Source organism: Parasteatoda tepidariorum, chromosome 9 (genome assembly GCF_982258835.1).
Source record: "Parasteatoda tepidariorum strain Cologne lab strain chromosome 9, Ptep-v5.0, whole genome shotgun sequence".
Classification (NCBI taxonomy): Eukaryota; Metazoa; Arthropoda; class Arachnida; order Araneae; family Theridiidae; genus Parasteatoda; species Parasteatoda tepidariorum.
The window spans coordinates 43,465,571-43,484,920 of record NC_141763.1 but is presented as its reverse complement, the minus strand read 5'-3'; the positions used below and the strand labels follow the sequence as shown (position 1 = coordinate 43,484,920).

Genomic DNA, 19,350 nt, shown 5'->3' with positions numbered 1-19,350 from the left:
GCATTTTCGATTTTGTTTAAAGTGTGGTTTTGTGAACTTAGTTGTAACAATAGCAGTACTTTTGTCAATAGTTTTAGCTGGAATAATATTTATGATTGAATCGTGAATGTCCGACGTTTGAATAATATTTTAGACTCCGTAGTGAATCATTGGCGAAGACGAATTATCTTAACCCTAAAAATTTCCTGATTATTATGCTGTGCTACGTTCATTGTCGCTCATTTTTGTTTTATTCTAAGCGTGATCTAGCAAACTTAATAATGACTCTTTAAAAAATGCTGCCATAATAGAAAAACTGATAAAATATTAATAAAAAAAATCAAAAGAGAACCAGAAATAAATTTAACGTTGAGAATCTCAATTTTCTAAGTAAACAAAACAAAAATCTCTTTTGATTTTTGAACTAAAGATTTAACGATAAAAATCTTAATTTAGCTTTTTCCATTGCCGTATGTTTAAAAAAAAGTGACCATAAAAGAATAATGCTCATTAGAATAATGCCCAGTGATCTTGACCCCAATCCAGAAGACAAAGAGATATTTGCCTCCAGTGAGTACTTTTTAATGGAACTAACCCGCATTCGCGTTACGTGGAGAAGAAAACCTCCCACTGTTAGCATGACGGCAAGGGAACTCTAAGCCATAATCCGTCTACTTATGAGAATATTTCAGGTCAGCACTGTGGTCTGTGCGATCCAAAGTTGGAATTCGAGCCTGAGCCTCCACAGCTTTCGTCATTGCCGTATGTTTCCATTGCCGTATGTTTAAAAAAAAGTGACCATAAAAGAATAATGCTCATTAGAATAATGCCCAGTGATCTTGACCCCAATCCAGAAGACAAAGAGATATTTGCCTCCAGTGAGTACTTTTTAATGGAACTAACCCGCATTCGCGTTACGTGGAGAAGAAAACCTCCCACTGTTAGCATGACGGCAAGGGAACTCTAAGCCATAATCCGTCTACTTATGAGAATATTTCAGGTCAGCACTGTGGTCTGTGCGATCCAAAGTTGGAATTCGAGCCTGAGCCTCCACAGCTTTCGTCACTTTAAATTGGGTTTTTTTTTTTTAATAAGCATTTTTTTTTTGCAACTTTACTGAAAGGCCTCTCTTCCTACACATTTAAATTTACAAACATCATTAAAACTAATACAGCTCTTAAATTACTATTATTATTATAACCTGTATAAACTAATGAACATAAATGAAACAAATATGTAGTACAGTTTAATTATTTACAGCTAACTTTCGCTTTCATTTCTATCCAATATATAGCTTGGATTATTTCGGCACTTCATTGCCAACGTGAAAAAATATATATCGATTTTTGGATCATATACACCAAAGAGCCATTACATTATGACCACTTTTAGCCCTCAAAACTGCTAGCACCTGCCGTGCCATTGATTCCACAAGGTGCTGATAGGTAGTCTGCGGTATCTGGTACCAAGTGCTCACTAACTGGTCCTGCAATTCCCTCACATTGCGAGGGGTAGTGTGGCAGCACGAATTTTATTTTCCAAGTAGGACCACAAATGCTCTATTGGATTAAGGTCAGGTGAATTTGGGGGCCAAAACATGACTTGAAAGTCACTGGAATGTTCCTCAACGCTTCGACCCTTATGACATGGTGCACTATCTTGTTGGTAAACACCATCCCCTGCAGGAAAAACTGTTGCCATGAATGGGTGAACCTGGTCTGCAAGTAGCTTACAGACGTCAGGGATTGTTCTATGAGGATTATGGGTCCTAATGTGCCCCATGAAAACATTGTTCCTGGGCGAGAAGCCATGAAAACTTGGGAGAGTCCATTGTTACAGATGGAGGGTGGTCATAACGTAATGGCTCTTCGGTGTAAGTTATGTATAATAAAAAGTTAACATCGAATTTCTTATTGAACATCTGTCATGAATATTGTGGTAAATTTTTTTTTACAGTATGTTTCTTTGCATGTCTTAAATAATAACAAATTAAGAATAAGCGATTCTTTGGAAATTTTATTTCTTTATATACATGTAAACAAAGCATCAGTAACAAACTAATATAAATTTAAAGAAATAAAAGTTCAATAATATAAAAAGAAAAGTATATATAAATTACAATTCTCATATATATATGTATAAATATACATAGGTAAATACATTTTTAATGCTCTCATAAGAAATGCAAAGCAAGTATATTAAATAGTTTTTTATTTCACCACATTAAAAACAACTGCCGCATTACATCAATGGCACTCCTTAATTAAAATATATGATTAATGTACATACACTTTTAATTCATTTTCTCAAGAAATATATACTAATTAATAAAAACATTGACAGGGAAGCCAACTTCTAGGAATACTTTACCATGGTCAACAAACGTCACACTTAAAATAATAATAAAATAAGCGATAAAAATGTTCAATAGAAAACAAGCTTTAACATTTTTAACAAAGTCTAATATAGTGTCTAAAGATAAAAAAAATCAGAATATATATTGAGTGGATAGAATGATATTTATGAGAACTGCAAAAAAATAGTTCATGCGAACGGTTCATCATTCCGGAGCTATCAAATTCCCTTTATTTAAATGATGTCAGTAGATTGTTTGAATCAGCTTTTAGAATGCAGAGAAAAAAATGCCTATTTTTTTATTTTTAGTATGCAATTAATGTTTATAAAACAAATATGCCAAAAAAAAAGGAATTAATAAACACTATTTCTATCTAATTTATTCTTCAACAAAAGAAAATTCACTTATTTTAACAAAACATAAATTTGTAAATAGCAATTTAAGCTAAAATTCATGTCAGTAAAATAAATAATCATATATGAGAATGTTTTAATCCTGTTAAACATGCTATAAATTTTTAAAACTAAATTTCATTTTTTTTAAAACTCATCTTAATGTTTTCATTTACAAACATCTATTAAAATTAATAAATAGAAAATTAAGAAAATTTGTTTGCAACACATTAAAAATTTGCATTTTCAAAAGGGTGTTCTGTAATGATTGTTCTTGAGAATTCAAAATGGACAAGATGCTAGGAATGAACAAGAGCTACTGCAATAAAACTAAAATAGTTAGATTGTCTAACAATACTTAAGAGAGAGTTTTAAATAAGAATAAACTTGAAAGTGTTCTTTTCAGTTTCCTCCAGCAATCAAGCAGGTTTAATTTTTTTCAGTCATGCCTTTCTCAATACTGATTCAAAAGAATTTTTTTCTTTGCTTAAATATTAACTTGTAACCCCAAATGTACATAAATTTTAACTGCATTTTGTTCAAGGTTTCTAAAAATCACAAATTATTCTGCATTTAAAAGATATTGGTGATACAGCTAATTTCTTACTTTCAATGAATTTCAATTGGAAGAAAAAGGCACTAGATGAACTTGAACAAGAAAAATAAGAGCACAAAAATGGGATATTCAACACCAAATTTCCCTTTTAAAGTAGATATATTCAGCCTACAGTAACCTATAACCTTTACACAACCTAGTTGGCTTCCCTGCTCTGGTAATGTTTAGTCTGCATTTAACGATAAACAAAAAATGAGGAACAAAAAAGAATGAAATAAATGGGGAAGAATAAATGCACTTTCCACAAGCATTCAAATGTTCATCATAGATGTAACTGCATATTCTTGATATAAAATATTTATAAACGAAGCATGAACACAAAACTGTTTTTGAAGGCATTTTTGATTATACATTTTCAGTTCTATATACAGCATGATATGCATTCCTAAGTAGAGCATAAGGAAAGCAAGATTCCAGTAAATCCATCGTTAAAAAGGGCGACTCTTGTACGATCAAGTCGAGTAAAATATATACTGATTCCCTGTTTCTTGTGGCTTCTTTGTCGTTTTCCTGTCCTAGTCTTAATAGACTAGATGATGCCAGCTACGCAAAAATAGAAGAGTGTTTTAAAATGCAATCATCGCTTTAAAAGTTGGCATATACAGTACAGAACCCGTTATCCGGAAATCAGAAAACCGGAAAACCAAAATCCGGAACGAAATTCGATACATTTTCATGCCATTTTTTAATAATTTTAATCATAAGATTTTACGATTTTTCTTTCTTTTTTTTAAAGATGTTTACCTTACCATCATTTTGGAAATAATCATTAGTGTATTGCTTCATTGTTTTTTTCTTATTTTTAAGATTATTTCCAATTTTGTTTCCTCTTTTAGTTGGGTTTAACAATAAAAAAAACGGCTTTTTGTAGCGATTCAGAAAACCGGAAAAATCAGTTATCCGGAATAGCGATGGTCCCGACCGTTCCGGATAATCGGTTCCCTACTGTTACAACTATCATAACTTCTGTTGTAATTGACAGTTTCTAATTTCCAGGTGTAGATCAAAGATCAGCAATATTTTTATGAATTGAAATTCACTTAAGAAAATATTAAAACTCTTATCCATCTGGTCTGTACTTAACTGTAAGCTCTATTTCAGTAACCCCCTCGTGTGGCGACGATTGTAAAAATGCAGTGTTTAATTATAAAATTTGACAAGAGGTCACATTGTGTGATTAGAGAATATTGAGTCCCACCCATGAATTCCATGTATAATCAGAAGTTAACTGTGCAAGGACGTTTCAAAAGAAAATTTTATAAAGTTTCGCCATATTCTTGATCAGAATTTTTTTTCTTTTTTGAAAAAGTTATATTTTTGAGATTTCTATTTGTAATAATATACTTTATGCGTAATAATATATTTATACTTTATACTAAAATAAAATACTTTATGCATGGCATTTTTACTTTAATTTCATTTCCAATTACAGTAAAATTACTGCAGCCCCAAATGCTTTCTGCACCTATAAAAACATTTTAATGCCAAATCACTCATATTTATGTATCTCAAATATCAAAATTTTCTATTCTTTTTATACTTCAAATAATAAAAATTTTCTTGATCCACGTGGTTGTACTGTGAACCACCATTAATTCTGAACTCGTAGTTTGAAAACCTGTTTATTCCTAAATAATATTATAGCATTTTATTCAATATACAGGGTTATTCATAATTCCCTCCGGGGTTTTGAAGCGTTATAGTAAAAAAAACGGGGACGAATATGGCAAAAAAGAACATATTCCGAAAGTATTCAAGTTTTAATTTAAGCAGTTGCCAGTAGATGGCAGTAGCATGTACCACTGAAGCCAGTTGTAGAAAAGAAAAATGGTGTTTACAGACGGAAGGAATTATGAATAACCCTGTATATTATTCCCTTAAAGGTCCCCTTCAGACAGTAAAGTGATTATACTTCCTCAATGCAAACCTATGGAGAATTTAATGTCTGGAATTTCGTTATTTATTATGTAACTAATTAATACCTTTGAATAATTGTTTCATTTTGTTCACTGAAATATATTCTACTGAGTTAAAGAATTTTAAATTTGTAAATATTTTTATAACTTTTTCAAAGTTCAAGTCTTAAAAATATTTGCAAACTTAAAATTTTTAACTCCGTAGAATACCTTAAAATGAAACAAAAATTCCAGACACATAATTTTAAGTAGGTTTACATGGAGGAGGTGTAATAACTTTTCTGTCTGAAGGATACCACCTTTAAAGGAGTAACACATATCAAATAAAATACTAAAACATTAGTTAAAAATAAACAAATTTTCAAGATATGAGTTAAGAATTAAGAGTGGTTCCCAGTACTACCATGATTGGATCATAATTTTTTTTTTTTTAAATGTTTTACTTTATTATAACAATTCAAATTGAAATCATAAAAATATAACATTTTCATTTTAATTATTCTTGAAGCTTATGAACAGTTAACTTCTGACTATCTAATGGAATTCATTGAGAGGGACGGTCACTTAACCGTGCTTGTCCCGCAGAAAACAATCAAATTAGTAATAGATAATATGAGTCTCTTGTTAAGTGAATTCAGAAAAATATTGCTGATCTTTGATCTACATGTGGAAGTTGGGCACTCTGAATTGTAAATTAGCAAACTTTTAAAGGAAAAAATAACAATATATAAAAGAATTTCAGAGAAAAAAGGAACCAATTAGAATTATCCTGGAAAACACTTCCTATGAAATAACATTTTTAAAAGATAATGTAGATGTAGGCTAATAAAAATTTTATAACGCAATTACATTATTTTAATTTTAGAATTCATAAAAAGTATGAAAAAAAGCAATAAAAAAAACTTAATAACTGTGATAGTTATAAAAAAAAATTAAATATGAGTATAGTAGAGCACCGATTATCCGAACTGCTCTGGACTGAACGTGGTTCGGATAGTTGGAAAGTTGTTTAAAATCTAGTTTAATTGACTATTATTTATGCACTAACTTCCCTTCGCACTTTTTCCAGGCTTATGGCTGGCAGTACTATCTAAAACAACTCTGGCGTGTTTAAAAGTATATTTTTTTCATTTTTTACTTTTTTTTTTATTTTGAATTTTTTTTAATCATGTTTCTGCTTTTCATAATTTTTTTGTGAATTACTGATTTTAGCACATTTTTCTTTATACTCCATTTCAAAAGAAATCCAGCAAAGACTTTTGTTTCAAAGAAGATGCTCTTTTGTGAGCAACCATATCCCTTATTCTTTTTAAATAAATCAACTGAACTGGATCAACATCATTTTGACGTTATAGCCAATTCATTGCAGTATCTAATGAATTGCATACTTCTATATGAGAAGATCCACTAACTTGAACTTGAACACCTATATCTTCGTCTGTGGAGTTCCGATTCCGATTGGAAGATAATTTTCCGTCGAAGAGGGCTAAAGGGGTATGTAGATTTAACTGTATAACAATATATGTATGGCAACAGTAAGAAAACTGCTAAAAAAAGGTTGTAAATTAAATTCTAAACTTTAAAAAAAAAAAAAAAAACTAATTCGGACATAGTTCGGATAATTGGACGTTCGAATAATAAGGGTTCGGATAATCGGCGCTCTACTGTACTATAATACTTCATTACAGAATCGAAAGACTGTTACTGATTAGTACCATAGCACTTAATTACTGAATAGAAAGATTGTTACTTACTGCCAAAAATTCTTTCAATCGATCTTCAATATCCCCATGGCCACAAATAGTAAACAAAGCACCAGCTATTCCATTGATGGCTTCAGCTAGGCAGTGTATATTATTGGTATGGCCTGAAAATAATTATAAGAAATATTTATGTAAGCATAAAATATGATTTCACTTTTTGTCAACAGGCAGTTATTTTAATATTTGGAAAGCTTTGCATATACATTAAAAAGTTCTAAAAGTTTATCATTTGAACATATTATATATTTAAATTGATGAGAGTATGTAGTTAAAGACTTTTTCAAAAATGCAAAAATACAAATCACGATGCGTAAATTTTAGATTGTTTAAATACGAATCCCCATGTCTAAACGAAAAACGAATCACAACATTAGATTTTAAACTCGCTTGAATACGAATCGCTATATAGGATTTTAAAAACGCTTAAATACAAATCGCGCTATTGGATTATTAAATCTCATAAATAATAATCGCAATGAACGATACTTAAATCGCGTGAATAAGAATCGCAATGCGCAATTTTCAAATCAATTAAATACGAAAATTGATGTTTGATATTAAAATCACATGAATCAAGGTATTAACACATTCTGGACTTGGGATTTCTAAAAGGCTTGTTTGTATTGTTTTTTGTTAGCCATAATAAATAAAAATTTACGAGATTAATTGAATGAGCAAATAAATATTTTCATTGCAAATCCACCGCTATTTTCTCTTATTATTTTGTTTGCTTTCGCGCCAGCTAAAAGGAAGCAGCAAGACATCTGAATTACGAAAATACGAGCTATCTGGCGAGCAGGTGTTCTAAAATAAGTAAAAATTCGGGAGGGTTGGTAGCTACGTCGATTGAGTATTCTGTTACCTTTTAAAATCGGAAATAGATATAATTATTTTATTTCAACGACTTAATTTCCAGAAAAAGCGGAATATTTATTAAAAACTTTTAGAGAATCGAAGTTTTTGATAAAAAGGCTGATATTTGATAAACAAAAGCGAAAAAAGTGGGAATCTGCTAAAAAGCGGTAAAATCTCATCCCTGACAATGGAATGATATTAAATTCAACACTTTTTTCATAATATATTAATTTACTAGCAGGTATTTATGGATAAGTCAAGTATCTTTTTCTTTATTTATTGAAATAAAACTGAGCAAATTGTAGATTTGTAAGAACAAAAGAAGTAAAATATAAAGTCTTACCTTCAAGAGATGCTTTATAAAATGATGCCTCATTTCTTGACAGTTTTTTCAAAGATACAGCAACAAATACCATTAGTAAGCAAGCTATTGTGTATTCATCTTCACCTAGATCTAATCAATGGAAATTTTACTTTTTAATACACAAATTCTATATTGATATGCAGCTAAAATTTATAATGCTATTAACTAAAATTTTAACTCTAAACTGATAAAACTGAAAAAATTTTTGTCGTTCGCTTAACTGTAAAAATGTGTCATATTGCACATTATATAATGTGCCATATTCCTATAAATTTATTTTTTTTTATAAAATATTTGTTAAAATACTTTACTACTGACATTAAAACGAAGAACTTGAGAGACTAATAGTCGATCATACAGGCTAACTATTTAAAAGCTTCAAACTTAATAAAGTAGAAATTTTTCTTCACTGAGAGAAGAAAGAAAAAACATTTTTTTAACAACGGAAATATGAAAGCATAATTATCTCGCAAGTAAATACATTATGCATTCATGAGTATTTAGCTGGAAAGTCTTTGCAAACATCAAATGGTGTTTTCAATTCTGGCATATGTGATACATTCTTTAACTTTCACCCAAATTGGTGAAAGATTTCCAACATATATAGTACTGACATACTTCCTATAGCACACAAAATTGTTTTAAATTTTTATTCATACTTTTTGCTTAGTTAAAGAAAAAATGCTGATTTTATAGCATTTTTCACTTGATGTGCTTTTTTTTTCAAAAATATATATATATAAAAAAACTATTTGTAATAATCATGTTGATAATATGCACATAAACATGGTATTAAATTTATAAGTGCATCATCAGTACCAAAATTTATGGAGCACTATCTTGGTAAATTCAAATTTGTCTGTGACCTTGAAGCAATCAGCTACATATTATTGTAAAAATTCAGCTTAATCTAACATATGAGCAGAAAAATTTGTAAATAAAAATTTTGTAAAAAAAACTCTGTAGTATTTTTTTAAATTTAAGATGAATTTTATTCAATGATACTAAAAAATTAACAAAATTCCTATACAGTTAAATCTGTAATAAAGTAACAGAAAAAAATTCTTCAAATTTTGTTTCTGTTGAGTTCTTCCAATACAGCTTTAAAGATTCACCTGATACTTCTTACTGATCTCAAAAAAAACTAAATAAATAAATAAAATTTAAAAGTTATTTATAAAAAAATTGCTTGAATACTCATTAATGAAATCTAAAAATTTAATATGAATGAATGTTTACCATTTTTCTGAGAACGTAAAGCAGCTACTAAATCTGGATCAACACGACAAGGAAAGCCGGCAGCTGAAGCCATTTCAGAAACAATCTAAAATTCAAATTATCTGTTAAAGGGCTGAATTACCAAAAATAACCCTCAAAAAGTTATAACATTTAAAAGCAGATTATGTTGATAATAATTTTCGTAATTGTAAGGTTGATCAAGTAATAGTTAATTAAATGTAGACATATTTAACTTTAAACTACACACATATACACATCATAAGAAAGAGTTTTTTTTTTTATTTCTTAATATAATTTTTTTTATATAGGTAAAATTTAATTATCCTAAGAATTACTATAGATATAAAGCTATCAAATATTAAATAATTATCCAAAATTTCAAATTTAGACATACTAAACTTTAATTTAAAATTACACTGAGTTTTATTGGACTTAATAAATAGAATGCAATCAAAAAATACTCAAATATGAATAGTTTCAAAAATTTATGCTTATAAAAAGTAGGAAAAATATAAAAATAAAATGCAACCACAGGAAAAATATTTTACAAACAATAAAATACTATACTAACATATGATAAAATATTATACAAACCATAGAATCTCCATTTGGCACATGATTTTTAAAGTCACACACTGAACTCAATAGGAAAGGAATACGTTCTGTAAGAACCTAAATGAAAAATTAATAATTCAGTTTCATAAAATTTGCTTTTCCTTAAACAAAATTTTCAGAAAAGAATAATATTCAGCAGTTATTATACATTATTTTAATTTCTAAGACTATCCAAGTTTAAAGTTATTGAGTATGAATGACACTGTTTATATATATAAAGTGAAACCTCATGTTATGGACACTCCTGCAAAACGGACGCCTCTCAATACGGACATATTTTTAATTCCCCGAGAATCTTCTATGAATAAACCATTACGTACATTCTCCGCAAAGCGGACACTCCCATAACCGGACGCGGACAGTCATTTTGATCCTGAAATGCTGTTTTTTATCTCTATAAACCGGACACTACTTTTTCTAAATAAATTGCAAGCTAAAAAAATGCAACTTTTCTCCATTTTTAAAGCATATAAATAAAACTTTTTGCCTTATCCATAGCTAAAAATATTGTTAAGCTATTTCCCCACCGAAAAATCAATCTTTCTCTTGTCACCTTGCCTTATCTTTGTAAAGAAAGGAGAGAAAATGGTACTGCACTCCTGAAATAATTCTGACATCGGCATCTCTTGATCTTTTCATCTGGACCACACAGGTTATGAGACCCCTCAAGTTGAAATGACTTCTCTCAATGCTTCTTTCCCCATTGAAAATTTCTTTAATTTTCTTATCAATTTGAAGACTGTATTTAACACAACTGGGGTAAAAAAAAAAGAGAACAGAAGTATAATCTTTGAGGTGTTTATATAAATGAAACATTTATTAAGACACTTGATAGCTGATCAATTTTGAATAATCATCTCCATAGGTCCTCATGACTTACAGGTATGCATTACTTTTTTTTCTGTGAATCATGGGACGTTTATTTTCCAAGAAGGCATTAACCATGTTCCCTATCAAATGATAAGTAGGTGTAAGGGGATGTGAACCTAATAATTGAAACGGACTGAGGACAGTACGCTCCTATTTGGTATATGTCTAACTTGAGTATCTATGCTAATAGGAAAATTATATTTATTTATCTGTAGCTACATCCAGAATTATGTATTTATATCAAACTTCTTTATATATTCTTTTTTATCTTTCTCATTGTTTAAATAAATATTCTTGTAGATATTTACAGTATCCTTGTAGATATTATTTAATTATTTCTACATCTTTGAAAATATTCTAAAAACAATTTACGGTGTTAAATTTTGTTATTAGGGTACCCTTCCCGTAAACGGACAACTCTCATAAACGGACAAATTCTTTGGTCCCATGAATGTCCGCTTAACGGAGGTTTCACTGCATATATATATTTCTTTTTAGTTTTACATAAAAATAAACCTTCAGCTAAATAACAAAGATAAATTATAATGTAAGTTTATGTCTAAAACATGTATACTATAGCTGGAAAAAAAAATACTTTTGAAAAATTTTAAAATTTAGAAGTTATTATACATTACTTTAATTATTAAAACTACTGAAATTTAAAGAGTATTTATTGAATGAAAATAACACTATATTTATGTTTATTAAATAAACTTACATCATTAAATGAATCTTGAGCTTAATTTCATAAATATATTATAATATTATGTGAAAATTTCTAAAACATATATATCCTAGAATAAATATACTATAGCTGAAAAATAAAATACTTTTGCAAAATTATGATATTTAACAGTTATTATACATTATTTTGATATTGTTAAAACGAAATAATACTACATTTATGTATGAAAATAATACTACATTTATGTTTGGAAGTAGACTTACATCATTAAGTGAATCTTCAGCTAAATTCCTAAAACATATTATGACTCCTATGATGGTCATACGTTGAAGAACATTGTCAACATCTATAAAATAATTATATTTAGTAATTCATAGAGCATTTTCAAATATTATGCAAAATTTCAACATAAAAATGTAAACAGAATTTGTTTCATTATAAGCTATTTTGAAACATAAAATTTTTACAACACCTCAGCAAATGCAACAAACAAACAAAGTCTGACATTAAAACTATTTGTGTTTCAATAAATATAAATGAAATAAGAGTTTATTACTTACTTTGAGCCATCTTTGGTCCTGAGTGACAGCACGTAAAACATCAAACATAAGTAATTAAAACATGTTATGATTTTTAAAAAAATTAATTTATTTCTAATATTTAGAAAGCAAATTGATATTTAGTAAAATATTTCACTTAAAAAATGTATAAATAAATATAATTGCTATGTTTGAAAGCATAAGATATTATGCTTTCAAACATAGCAGTAGCATTTGATATACAGTCGTCCCCACTTAATCGACCCTCGGATACTCGAATAATCCGCTTATATGAATAAAATTTAATGGAATCAAATCATTTTATATTAAACTAATGTTAAATTTCCCCGTTTAAACAGTTATTTCTTGTTTTTTGCCCCCACTTAATTGCATTAAGAAGTGGTACTGAAATGAAAAAAATTTGTTTATTGAGAAATGTTTCACCAGCTAAAATACAATTTCCCCTTTTAAGATAAGGATACAAGATGGTAATTTCAATTGGGACTTATTCATTAGTAGGTGTTTGGGATGAAGTTGAAAAATTAATCAAATCTTGCTGCCAGTTATACATTGAAGTAAACGTAGGGTGTTTTACTCCTCTTTGACTTACTTCACTCGCACATCATTTAGTGTGTGAAAAAGGGATAGAGTGATTTGTTTTTAGGTCAAGACTTGTGGTCCCCTCTTGGTTGCAAGTTGAGAGCGAAAAGGAATGATTTAAATTAATTGGGAAAAAAAACAATGCATCTTAGAATCAATAAATTTCAAAATAATCCCCAACTAAAATAGCGCATTAATTAGGAATTTCTCAAGTTTCAAAGATTAAAAAAAAATAAAAAATTCTGAATGTGTTTGAAAGGAATATGCACAAGCCATGAAAATTTTAATAGAAACTAAAAGGAAAAATCTAATTTTGATAAACTGACGAATTAAACGGGTACAAAAGAAAGTCTTCAATTATAGAATTTTTCGGATGGGATCAAATAATATTTTAGTTCCAACATGATTCACAAACATTGATTTATTTTTATGTAACTTTAAATGATATTTTTTATGATACTAAGGTAGAAAGTTTTAATTATAATTATTTATTGATCATAAAACTGAGTTTATTTAATCAAAACGCTACACTACACATTAAATACCATTAAAAAGTAAAATTTCACAAAAATTCAGAATTTAAGATTGAATATAGCACTCCCCTTTTAATTGAATAACCCGCTTAATAGCATAGATTTGACTGGAACCGATGGTATTCCTTTAAGTGGGGTTGACTGTACTGGCACCAACAAATTGTCACATACCATAGTGCAGTTCAAAGCTTGTTTTTACTTGTTATGTGACTCTAAAATTCACAGAGAAAAGTGCTACTTTTTTCAGAAAATCATAGTAGTGTTTTCAAAATAAATTCAATCTTGATTTGGGTCATTTAACCCTTAAACGGCCCAGATATATTTCAAGTTTACTTCCTACCAGGTATAATAATAATAATTAATTATAATACTAATTATGTAATAGATTGCAATTAAATTGCAAATAGGACTATTGTGTGGCTTTCAAAAGAACTCTTCAAGATATAAGGCTCAAAAGGTACTATGGTTAATGGGGCAAGTCACTTCAGATAGGGGTGTAGGGTGAATAGTTTCGTCTTGATCTTGGCACAGATCTGTGTGAGAATCTTTGCTTTATGGGCAAACAACTTCTTTATTTAGAAAAAGAAAGAGCACATTAGAAATGTGCACTTTCTTGTTACTATAGCAGCAGACAGCCCCAGACTAAGTCTAGAGGAGTTCTTCTCGCCAAACAGTGCAGTAAGCATGACAAAAATAATAAATAGGACTTTAGCCATCATGTACACAATATTTCACTCAATAAGTAAAAGTGCCTTGCCACTTATAAGGCAACGTTAATTGGTTAAGTTTTAAAGTATAAATACATGTAAAAAAATTATTAAGTAGTTACATAAATTAATTTTTAAATATATAAATATTTTTAGAGTGAAAAGCATAAAATTGCTAAATAATAATTTAAAGACATTTACTTTGAAGCCTTCTTAACAGCTCCTTCATTTGTTCTGGCTTGTCAAAATTACTTCTAAGTGCCATTAATATATCTTTGTTTATAATTACAAGTTTCTAGAAAAAAATATTGGTAAATAAATAATTCATCATAGAATATTTTATCACTAAAGTAATTTATTTCTTTAAGCAAATAATAAATGGAATTCACTACTCACTTTTAATTCAGTAATTTGGCTGGCAATATGCCACATTAGTGATTCATTTAAGTATTTCAACCCATATGGACCAATGAGCTCAGCTAGGGCTCGAAGTTCTAAAACAATACAATAATCATATTAGAAACAAAATTAAAGTTTTAAGAACAGGCTAATTAAGTTATCACAGAAGATACAGTTTTTAATTTGTAAAATTTAATTCTTTCTCTTATTTAAAACTAAAAAAAAATCCTAAAAGTAAGTAAAATCCTTATCAATCCTAAAAATAAGTAAAAACTTTTAAAAAAAATAGCATTTTCCTATTACTGACAGAAACTTAACTAATTAAAAAAGTAGAAATAAGAAATTTACAGTAAAAGAAATATAAGTTTCATGCTAAAACTGGCATAGCTAATGTTGGCTTATTTTGACATACATAAAATTGATTACATTAAATACAATAATAATGTAAACTTTCTCAAAATAATGTCAAATTCATAAGACAGTTTTCATAAACTGTAATTTGTAATGAGATGAGAAACTATTAAAAAAATGTTTTGCATATTATTAATACAGCAATAAAAAAACTCTTAAAATTAAATATTACCATTAATATCTGAGTACTCATCAGCGCTGAAAGGTAGTTGTCCTTCTGATGATAAAGTAACAAATGCCCTTTGATTTCTGGAAAAAGCTATGTTACCAGCACTCACACGTCTTAGCAATGCTTGCAAGTACCTATTAATTAATTTGTTGCACAATTTATTTTTTGAAAACAGCATATTTCAATAGTGATCAAAGTTTTAAACTCATACAATAATTAACTAAAACGAACATTTTCATGCATTAAGAACGATTTGGGTAATGCAAAAATTTATGAACAATAGTAAATAATTGAACCTAGTAAAATAGTAAATAATTGAATATTTCTGTTAATTGTTAGAGTCAACATTCTTAACATCCCCCTCCTTACGTAACAAACCTTTTATTAGAATAACTAATGCAAAAAAATCCTTATCTATTCTATAGACACAATGATTCCGTAGATATGTCGTTTCTAAACAAACTGACCCGAATCAATGACCATTGGTGGTGGTATACACATAATCCTTTTACAGCATTATAAAGATTTCAGTTTTATGGTGTCTTTATAAAAATAAGTTCTTTCTCTATCTTCATAAAAATAATCTGTATAAAAATAACGCCCACAGAAATTCATGATACCTCTCAAATAAAGGGTGTGCAACTTTCAGTCATTGAACAGTTTCTGTGTTATCCCCATCTTAAAACAAACAATAAAACACTTGCATAAAAATAGATAATTGTTCCTCAAAACAATTTTTTTTCTTAAATATTGCCGCTGTACAAAATTTAAATTATACTCCAGTTACACAAAATTAAAATTATTCATTGCATGTATGTATTAATTAAAAATTTACTTATTCTTTCTTTAACTTGATTAGAAGTTTCAGAAAATATGTTGATTATATCAGCAGATATCACACAATTCTTTATAATTAATAATTTAGTTTTGCAGTTGACTTTAAAGATAATTTTTAGCTTCTTAATATGCAGACATCAAATAAAATCTTCAATTTCAAGAACACCAGTTTATTCCTTTGTAATGTAGTTATGACAATAAAGTTTATTCACTTACGTTTTCATGATGTTATGTTAATTTTTTTCCTAAGTTTATACTTACATTTTATAACATTTATAATATTTCCAACCATAAGCAATAATGAATTTATATACAACATAACAAAAAAGGAATATACTACGTAAAAAAAATTGCAATAAATATTGAAAAGTCTCTTTCTATAAATTAGTATAAGCTTTTTGATAGACATAGTTTTTTTATGCCTAAAACTTCTTAAATGTTAGTATCCAAATTATTAAGAAAAAAAATTCAAATTAAAAAATTCAGGATATTTTTAATTTTTTAAAAAAATCTTAATTTAAATATTTTTAAAAAAACTGAGGAGATGTGCCCTAAATAATTAAAAAAAATTTATTCATATCATTTGCTTTATGTATCTTTTATCTAGGCATTAGGCAGATCTGTGCTTATGGCTTGGTGCCAAAAGAAAATATCCTGGCAATTGAAAACCTTCAACCTATTTAATAAAATACATACACGAGCATATGCAAATGTTAATGCATATAATGAAATGATATAATGAATGCATACAATAAATGCATACAATAATACATTTAATGAATGCATACAATAATACAATACACAAGAAAATAAATTCTATACATATTTACCAATTAGTATAAAGACTAGTGACAGTTTTGTCTCCATGGCTATCCTGAGGTTGTGTTTGTTGCAAAAGAACATTATTGAAAACTCTAGTGATATCTAAATGAACTGAAAAAAAAATAATTATATCAGCTCTAAGTAAGTGATTTTAAAAAAAATTCATAATTAATAAAAAAATTTAATGGAAATAAAGAAAAATATATATTGTTGATGCATATTATTAATTTAAAAGAAAATACTAATTTAAAAAATTCTATAATTCTTCCATAATTTAAAATCATGTTCCGTAAATCAGTTAAAATATTAATTTTTCATAAAATATAAAATATAATAAACTGGACAAAAAAAATGATAAATATAGCAGATAATATTTTGTGGATAATTTTAACTCAATCATCCCTAGTATCCTTTTAAAAGGACTGTTCTTTTCTTTTTTTTCCCCGAAAAGTAAAAAAAGGTTAATTCAAGTTTTTTATTATTAACCTTTATTTTGAAAAAAAAAGATGGTTATATCTACCATAATATATATAAATAATAAAAATATTTATAATAGGATCAGGATTGAAAGCATGATACATTTTCAAAGCTAAAGGGGTAGTTGAGCGAAAAGAAATATTTTCTTAATTCAAAAAATTTTTATACAATCTATTATTATTATTATTTTACAAAGACACTTTTTTTACATTATTTCAAAATTTGGCATCAATCATTAATTTCAAAAAATGCACAAAGCTCTTTGAAAACAAAAATGAAAGAATGCAATAGTTCGTCTTATTGAACGTTCATATAATTGAAACAATGAATAATACATAAAAATGAATAAGACTGTAAAGCAATTATTAAAATATGAAAGAAATCCTACATATTATTAAATTGATTTATTACTGGCTTGTGTAAGAAAATACCAAATAAAAATTGGTTCATGTTTCTAGATAGTAGCACTCGAGTGAGCACTTATTCTTTGCAGATTTACTTTCCTAAATAAAATGTTCTAAGTAAATGAAGGAGATCTTCTCTCCTAACCCAATATGCAAGTGAAAAAAAAATTCCTCTTAGTTCTTTTATATAGCAAATTAATGTGTAACTAAAGAATATGTTTACAAAACTTAACAGGAATTATAAATTTCCTATCTTCACCATAGTTTCATAAATTAACATATACAGTCAGACCTCGATATAAGGTCATCCGCATATAAGGTCACCCCGCATATAAGGTCACTTTTCCAAAGTCCCGGCTCACTGAATAGGAATTTTTTGTTACAGATTATCGGATATATGGTCAAGATTTAAAACTCGTTATCGCTAATAAGGTCATTTTTATCTGAGGCGTAGCATGGTGTCCACCACATGCATAGCAAATTGTTTTCGTCATGCTGGTTTTGTGAGTTCTCTGAATACTGTGGATGACGAAACCGAAGAAGAAGACAATATTCCTCTATCTGTTCTGATGGAAGAGTTGAAAAATCGTGGCCATGTCAATGAAGAGGAAGCTGAATATGGTTTGATTGAAGGAAATTGCCACTACTTCTGACGCTACGATTTCTGAAATTGTTTCACAAATTGTTGACAGTGATCCTGAGTCTGTAGCTGTAACCCAACGGAAAGCCTTCAATGCAATAAATGCCATACGAATTTTTTTTACAAACCATGAGGGAGCTGAGGAACATTTTGAGAAGTTACAAAATCTAGAAAACATTGTTCTAAAAATGAAACAAAAAACGAGACAGACCTGCATAAGTGATTATTCTGAATAAGGAAAGGTGTAATGTATGTATGTACACTTTGAGGAAATTTGTAAACAGCTTTATTTTAAATAAAACAAATTTTAAAATCGAACTTTCTTTAATTTTCTACTAATTCTGTTAAAATTTATTGACTTAAATATTTAATTTACGGCCGATCGTTTTCGTTTGTCTTACCATTTTTAAAAAATACCAATGTGTACTATTTCCGTACTTAGTTACGAACTGCTAATGAATTGGTTAAAAGGTCACCCCGCTTATAAGGTCACTTTTGCGATGTCCCTTAGGGTGACCTTTTATCGAGGTCTGACTGTATTTCTCATCGCAAAAGTGGCTTTTGCTTCATGTTTGACAAAAGTGCTTCACTTTTCTAACAAATTATATGTTCCTCTAATATAATCACTTTCATTTTAGGATAATAACATAAAACTACTTTAGTTAATAAATAAATTATTTTCTTACCATAATTTTCTATTGTTTGAAGAACACCCATGAATGATCGTACTGTTGTTAGTAACTCAGAAGGCTTAGCAATTTCATTGGTTTGAGGATTATACATAACCATTTTAACTAATGACCTGCATTAAAATAAAATAAAATAAATATCTTTTATAATGAGTGTCATACTCACAGATAGGAGGAAATTTGCATACTTATTAAATCGATTTTCTAAATGCTGCGTTAAGTATTCTCTTGGAGCAAATGCATGATCCCATACATTTATAGTACTAGTATAATTAATAGCAAAACTCAATTCACTAAGAGCCATATGTAACTTATCCATCCTGAAATTCAAAACAAATTAATACAAGTATTACAGCTTGTATGAGATGAAGGTTAACTATCATAACTATACATTCTACAAAAATTCATTCATTTCATAAAAAATAAAAATTACCTGCTTTGGAGTTCTAAAACAAAATTTTGAGTGAGTGAGT

General features: G+C 28.3%; 1 protein-coding gene across 3 annotated transcripts in view; it reads right to left on the bottom strand.

The window, feature by feature from the left end:
* Nucleotides 1-1,975: 1,975 nt before the first annotated feature.
* Hem (Nck associated protein 1 Hem) overlaps nt 1,976-19,350 on the bottom strand; it is a 46,014-nt gene continuing 28,639 nt past the window's right edge. For 2 of the 3 annotated variants that reach the window (XM_087151686.1, XM_087151684.1), the window contains exons 19-31: nt 19,066-19,197; nt 18,875-18,990; nt 16,676-16,778; nt 15,012-15,142; nt 14,426-14,523; nt 14,231-14,324; nt 12,211-12,228; nt 11,914-11,996; nt 10,075-10,152; nt 9,481-9,565; nt 8,221-8,331; nt 7,014-7,126; nt 1,976-3,886 (exon numbers count right to left, since the gene is read on the bottom strand). In XM_087151686.1, the coding sequence (XP_087007812.1) occupies nt 3,689-3,886; nt 7,014-7,126; nt 8,221-8,331; nt 9,481-9,565; nt 10,075-10,152; nt 11,914-11,996; nt 12,211-12,228; nt 14,231-14,324; nt 14,426-14,523; nt 15,012-15,142; nt 16,676-16,778; nt 18,875-18,990; nt 19,066-19,197 (1,360 nt within the window). In that variant the 3' untranslated portion in view covers nt 1,976-3,688. The remainder of the gene's footprint in view (nt 3,887-7,013; nt 7,127-8,220; nt 8,332-9,480; nt 9,566-10,074; nt 10,153-11,913; nt 11,997-12,210; nt 12,229-14,230; nt 14,325-14,425; nt 14,524-15,011; nt 15,143-16,675; nt 16,779-18,874; nt 18,991-19,065; nt 19,198-19,350) is intronic. The other variant, XM_087151685.1, reaches the window with a different exon arrangement.